The sequence below is a fragment of the Xyrauchen texanus genome, chromosome 5, assembly GCF_025860055.1.
Source record: "Xyrauchen texanus isolate HMW12.3.18 chromosome 5, RBS_HiC_50CHRs, whole genome shotgun sequence".
NCBI lineage: Eukaryota > Metazoa > Chordata > Actinopteri > Cypriniformes > Catostomidae > Xyrauchen > Xyrauchen texanus.
This window is the reverse complement of record NC_068280.1, coordinates 2,364,195-2,371,648: the sequence shown is the minus strand read 5'-3', so window position 1 is coordinate 2,371,648 and position 7,454 is coordinate 2,364,195. Positions and strand designations below refer to the sequence as shown.

At 38.3% G+C, this 7,454-nt stretch overlaps 1 protein-coding gene across 1 annotated transcript; it reads left to right on the top strand.

The window, feature by feature from the left end:
• The first annotated feature begins 2,528 nt into the window (after positions 1-2,528).
• LOC127644275 (galectin-related protein-like) lies at positions 2,529-6,777 on the top strand. The gene is given in 6 exon segments (XM_052127390.1): positions 2,529-2,576; positions 3,635-3,673; positions 3,676-3,708; positions 3,797-3,885; positions 4,156-4,318; positions 6,013-6,777. Coding segments are annotated over 6 exon segments (501 nt in total). The 5' UTR covers positions 2,529-2,543; the 3' UTR covers positions 6,157-6,777.
• Positions 6,778-7,454: the final 677 nt, after the last annotated feature.

The following is a 7,454-nucleotide window of genomic DNA, read 5'->3' as shown; positions in this document are numbered from 1 at the left end:
GAATAAAGCACCTGCAGGTCATGTGAAAGCAGAGATCATCGTGAATCTACAGGACTGCTACATACTGCCACCTGCTGTACACACATACAACACAAACCACGTGATGGTTGGGTGCTGCCCTCATTGTGTTAAATCTTGTAAGTCTTATTCAAATATACAGATCCAACAGTGCTGATTAATCATGTGTAAAATCACAATGAAGACAAACAGTGACTTTCAAATCACACTGTGTGAACTGTCTTTGTCTTTTATGTTTATCACAGTTTAGTCCATCAACCAACATGAGTTAAGAGCTTTACAGCTCACTGGAATGCACTGTTAATGCAACGGCATACATATTGGCAAAGGTGTGTATTTGTGAGGGAATTTTGATATTTCAATCTCAGTTCCTATAATACATCTATAACACACTGTGTACACAAAATAGTTGCACGACCTTCAGGACAAAAATGTCCCCATTGAAAACAGGCTTCAAAATTGACGTTTGTAATATGTTCCACCAGATGGCGCCATTTTCCTCATGTTTAGCCTATGGAGCAAATACAAGCTTTTCCCCTATTCTCTGTATTCTGTATTATAGAGACCTGCAGGACAATTGAATACATGATGCAGATACAATTGTGTGTGTGTGTGTGTGTGTGTGTGTTAGCATAGATGTCAGTGTGTGTGTGTGTGTGTGTGTGTGTTAGCATAGATGTCAGTGTGTGTGTGTGTGTGTGTGTGTGTGTGTGTGTGTGCGTGTGTGTTAGCATAGATGTCAGTGTGTGTGTGTGTGTGTGTGTGTGTGTGTGTGTGTGCGTGTGTGTTAGCATAGATGTCAGTGTGTGTGTGTGTGTTTGTGTGTTAGCATAGATGTCAGTGTGTGTGTGTGTTAGCATAGATGTCAGTGTGTGTGTGATGTGTGATCAAATGTCCCCATAAGGATAGTAAAACCGAGTGTTTTGACCTTGTGGGGACATTTGTGTGTGTCCCCATGAGGAAGACAGCTTATAAATCATACTAAATTATGTTTTTGAAAATGTAAAAATGCAGAAAGTTTTCTGTGAGGGTTAGTGTTTAGTGGTAGGGTTAGGTGTTAGGGATAGAATATAAAGTGTGTGTACAGTATAAAACCATTGATGTCTATGTGAAAGTCCGCATAAACTTGGAAACATAACGATGTGTGTGTGTGTGTGTTTGTGTGTGTTAGCATAGATATCAGTGTGTGTGTGTGTGTGTGTGTGTGTAGCATAGATGTCAGTGTGTGTGTGTGTGTGTTAGCATAGATGTGAGTGTGTGTGTGTTTGTGTGTGTTAGCATAGATGTCAGTGTGTGTGTGTGTGTTAGCATAGATGTCAGTGTGTGTGTGTTTGTGTGTGTTAGCATAGATGTCAGTGTGTGTGTGTGTGTGTGTGTTAGCATAGATGTCAGTGTGTGTGTGTGTTAGCATAGATGTCAGTGTGTGTGTGTTAGCATAGATGTCAGTGTGTGTGTGTGTGTGTGTGTTAGCATAGATGTCAGTGTGTGTGTGTGTGTGTTAGCATAGATGTCAGTGTGTGTGTGTAGATGTCAGTGTGTGTGTGTTAGCATAGATGTCAGTGTGTGTGTGTGTGTGTGTTAGCATAGATGTCAGTGTGTGTGTGTGTGTTAGCATAGATGTCAGTGTGTGTGTGTTAGCATAGATGTCAGTGTGTGTGTGTTAGCATAGATGTCAGTGTGTGTGTGTTAGCAGATGTCAGTGTGTGTGTGTGTGTTAGCATAGATGTCAGTGTGTGTGTGTGTGTTAGCATAGATGTCAGTGTGTGTGTGTGTGTTAGCATAGATGTCAGTGTGTGTGTGTTAGCATAGATGTCAGTGTGTGTGTAAAAACAACAGTGGCATTATATAAACAAACTAGCATTTAAAGGGTTAAAATCCTGAAAATGTATGAATATGTGGTAGTTATCAGGACTGATGTTGGTTAAAAAATCTAAGCCAGTGAAAGTGGAAGATAATATTAATATATATTTATGGCAGTTTTTTGACGTGGACATTTTTGTCCTCTAAGTACTTCTGAGTAACTAGATGTGTGATTTTTCTTTCTTATGACTGTATCTAGTATTTACATGCTAATCCAAGGTACTTGAAAGAATACCACGGTACTGCCATAGTGTCCAAAAACAACAACAACAACAACAAAACATGGTAATCCAAGGTATTTGCCGGTCCTGCTTGAATGGCATTTCTATTGTGTTTATAGACTTTCCATGAAACAACATATACTGTATAATGCGACAACCGCGCCAAACTCTTATAAACTACACTCTTATAAACTACACTCTTACAAAATTAACTTGAACTACAGCGCGTTTAAACAAATACTAAAGTCATTAGAGCCGATTAAATGTAACACTAGTATTGGGATTAGCATCCCGTCATAATGCGTCACAATGCAAGCCCTGAGCTAGGCGCGCTCTGATTGGTTGGTCACGACATTCCAAACACACGAGCGTTGCCCGAACCGCGCCGGAGCCGAACTCTGTTCCGAACTCATCGCTCGGGAGTCCCACAGTGTGATCTGAGAGATGGCGGAGCTGAGCGCGATTCGGCAGGAACTTGTGAGTATTTTCATTCTTAAGTGAGTGACGTGTGTTGTTGTGAGGCTGTAGTTCATGTTTGTGCTTCTTCAGTCACATACGGAAATAAGTTTATCAGCACTACACTTCAGAATAATGCTCATATGGTAGTTTTAAAGGGACAGTTCACCCAAAAGTGAAAGCTCACTCGTCATTTATTCACCCTCATAATATCCCAGATGTGTATGACGTTCTTTCTTCTGCAGAACACAAATTAAGATTTTGTATAAGAATATATCAGCTCTGTCTGTCCATACAATGGAAGTGAATGGTGACCAGACCTTTGTACCACCAAAAATCACTTAAAGGCCACATTAAAGTATTCCAGTGGTTAAATCCATGTCTTCAGAATTTATATGATAGGTGTGTGTGAGAAATAGTTCAATATTTAAGTCCTTTTTTACTGCAAATCTCTACATTTACTTTCACTTGCACATTCTTCTTTTGTTTTTGCCAATTCGCATTGTTCATGCATATCACCACCTGCTGGGCAGGGAGGAGAATTTATAGTAAAAATTGACTTGAATATTGGGCTATATGATCATATCACTTCTGAAGACATGGATTTAACCACTGGAGTCTCATGGATTACGTTTATGCTGCCTTTATGTGCTTTTTGGAGCTTCAAAGTTCAGGTCACCATTCACTTGCATTGTATGGACCTACAGAGCTGAATTATCTATACAGTGAAAGTGAATGGAGACTGAGGCTGTCAAGCTTCAAAAGTGGCAAAATATACAAAGTATCTTAAAAGTAGCCCATATAACTTCTGCGATTTATTCTCCAAGGCCACATCCCTCCATAGTCCGTTTTAGGAAAATGGCGATCTAGTGTCTCACCTAGTCTCACCCCTCCGCCATAGTTCTCAATTGTAATTTGGATCCCCACCAGTTGGGTGTTTCTTCATATGAATCTGTCTGTTGCCACAGACGATACTAGTCAACGGTTTTGCATTTGTGAATGTAATTTGCATGTTTCTGTGCACATATGGCCACTGTGTATCGAACATGCTTCTTCTGACTGTCGTTTATCCACCGCAGAGAACCAGAAATCAGAGCAGTTCTTTCGGGACCCTCAGTGCATGTCCCCCCAAAAAGATGAGCAACAAAAACTGGTGATGACCCATTAATGCTAGGACTCTTTCTGTTCTGAGTTGCATGTTTAAATGTGTTGTTGGACACTCACTGTGCTCTCCACAATAGGCTATTCCGTTCTGCGGCGGCATACGGGGCGGGATGCGCCCGGGGAAGAAAATCACGATCATGGGCGTCGTGAACCCAGACCCGGACAGGTAGCTTATTTCAACACACACACATGCACCTGCACCTGCGTGGGCTTGTACACGTGTGCATCACTGTAAAAGCCTATTTTGATCTCAGACTAAGAATTTTTGAGACGTTAGACTGGACTAACTGTACTCATGAAATCAGTCTAAGGGTGACGTCATTCATTGGCTGAATTTCCCGAAAAGTGCAAACACTGTTATGCTATCAAAACATCTGTCTGTAGAAATAGCACATCTCAACATTTAAGGCAATTCTGAAATGTCTCGCTCTGACAGTTTTGACATCAGTCTGACGTGCGGTTGCGGAGACGTGGCTCTGGACGTCTGTGTACAGTTTGAAGACCGTGAGATTTTGCGGAACGCCTGTGTTTCTGATGCCTGGGGAGAGGAGGAGAGATCAATTCCATATTTCCCCTTCATCGCAGATCAGCCTTTCAGGGTGAGTGTCATTATCGGCATCATCTTCATCCTAGTTGAACATGATGATGTCATAGAGACTCACATTTTGTGGTGTTCCTCCCAGTGGTGGTCCTGATTCACATGGTGCCCTTTCTTATTCAGAACCAGTACAGAAAGAGTTTCATGACTTTCGGTTTCATTTACGGTTCTTGAACACGCATTCTTCCACCAGTGCGGATGGGACACAGTGCTGAAATACTCTACCAGTGTTTCCAGCGCTACTGAATCAGCAAACAAATCAACCTAACAAATGACTCTCATGAGTTGATTCTTTGAATTTACAGAGTGAAACATAAAACACAACCAGTGATGTGACTATACAGGTCATCTTTATGTTTCGCTCTGTAGATTGAAAAGAATCAGCTCTTTTCGGGTGCAGTCCGATTCTTGATCAAATGACTGTTATGAGTCGGTTCTTTTGAACCTACAGTGTGAAACAAAAAGTGCAACCAGTGTAGCCCAATTCCTAAATGAATGACTCTTTTGAACCAATTCTTTTGAATCTATAGAGTGAAACAAACAGCGTGACCAGTTTAGCCTGATTCCCAAATGAATGACTCTTATGAACCGATTCTTTTCAATCTACAAAGCAAAAATAAAGTGTGACCAGTATAGCTTGATTCCCAAACGAATGACTCTTATGAACCAATTCTTTTGAATCTACAAAGCAAAAATAAAGTGTGACCAGTATAGCTTGATTCTCAAAGGAATGACTCTTATGAATTGATTCTTTTGAATCTACAAAACAAAACATAAAGTGCGACCAGTTTAGCCTGATTCCCAAATGAATGACTCTTATGAGTCTGTTCTTTTGAATCTACAGAGTGAAACATAAAGTGCGATCAGTGTTTCACAATTACCGAACGAATGACTCTTTTGAACCGATTCTTTTGAATCTATAGAGTGAAACAAACAGCGCGACCAGTTTAAACTGATTCCCAAATGAATGACTCTTATGAACCGATTATTTTGAATCTACAAAGCATAAATAAAGTGTGACCAGTATAGACAGATTCCCAAACGAATGACTCTTATGAACCGATTCTTTTGAATCTACAAAGCAAAACATAACAGTGTGACCAGTTTAAGCCAGATTCCCAAATGAATGACTCTTATGAACCAATTCTTTTGAATCTACAAAGCAAAAATAAAGTGTGACCAGTATAGCCAGATTCCCAAACGAATGACTCTTATGAACCGATTCTTTTGAATCTACAAAGCAAAAATAAAGTGTGACCAGTATAGCCAGATTCCCAAACGAATGACTCTTATGAACCGATTCTTTTGAATCTACAAAGCAAAAATACAATGTGGCCAGTGCAGTCCGATTCCAAAACAAATGACTCTTATGAGTTGATTCCTTTGAATCTCTAATGCAAAACGTACAGTGCTACCTACCAAACTAATGACTCACTATGAGCCGGTTCTTTTTATTGAACGAAAAACGTAGTGAACCGTCATATCGTAATGCTCGACTTGAACCAATAAGAATTGCATTTCTTATTTACAAATATTTATTTCTCAAAAGTACTAAAAGAATTATAAATGGACCTGTCAGGGAATCCTCCCAGATGATGATCTGGATATAATAATTTAGCTTGTTGCGCCTCCTGAAATCAGAGCTTTCTTCTCTCTGTCACTCTTTCAATGTATTTTATTGTGTTATTTGTTCAGGTGGAGATCCATTGTGAGCACCCGCGTTTCCGTGTGTTTGTAGACGGTCACCAGCTCTTCGACTTCTATCATCGAGTGACATCACTGACAGCGATCGACACCATACAGATCAGCGGCAGTCTGACCATCACCAAGCTCAACTGATCCATCCAGACTCTGGCCATTAAACATCATGCACAACCCATCTACGATCCACCTTAAACACCAGAACATTCCAGAATCGCACAACTGGACCTCTAGAATCTATAGAACAAAATGACTTTGAGGAGATCTTCTGATACTTGTTTTTGAAGTATCAGTGAAAGTGGAGATTGCACATAATCCACATTAATATCATCATCAATGAAAAGCTTCATGTGCTGATATATATGAGATTATGTAAATGAGCACACTTCCTGAATTTGATAATGTAACTGCCAATGTTCTCAGGAGAAATCCTCAAAGAGATTGATTTATTTCCGAAACATTTATAAACAGGGTGATTTGAGAGTTTCATGTGTAGTGATATTTTCATTTATAATTCCACAATGATGCTGAAAGCACAACGGATGACGTGCAGTAGTTATAGGGGCTGTTGCATCAGGAATCGTTGCATTGAAATGCTTATGATATGTTTGTGAATATTTATTGCCATTGACCACACAGAGTTTATTCTGAATTACTCTGTAATGAATTAAAGATTTTAAATGAATATGTTTGGATTGTTTATGTATTGTTCTCTTTCTCTCTCATTCTATTCGGCCTGTTATGAGACCTTGTTTCTACATGCTATTTTATTTGGATTTGTAATTAAATAGCCAATTTAAAGACTTTGTCAAGCCATCATCAAAGTCTTGGAGAAATTTACTTTTCTAGAATATATAGTGAAATCAACCTATTTAATTCTGATCATTTCTATTCTGATATTTCATATTCTATTCTGATATTTCCTATTCTATTCTGATATTTCATATTCTATTCTGATATTTCATATTCTATTCTAATATTTCCTATTCTATTCTAATATTTCCTATTCTATTCTGATATTTCATATTCTATTCTGATATTTCCTATTCTATTCTGATATTTCATATTCTATTCTATTCTGATATTTCCTATTCTATTCTGATATTTCCTATTCTATTCTGATATTTCATATTCTATTCTGATATTTCATATTCTATTCTGATATTTCCTATTCTATTCTGATATTTCATATTCTATTCTGATATTTCCTATTCTATTCTGATATTTCCTATTCTATTCTGATATTTCATATTCTATTCTGATATTTCCTATTCTATTCTGATATTTCATATTCTATTCTATTCTGATATTTCCTATTCTATTCTGATATTTCCTATTCTATTCTGATATTTCATATTCTATACTGATATTTCATATTCTATACTGATATTTCATATTCTATTCTGATATTTCATATTCTATTCTGATATTTCCTA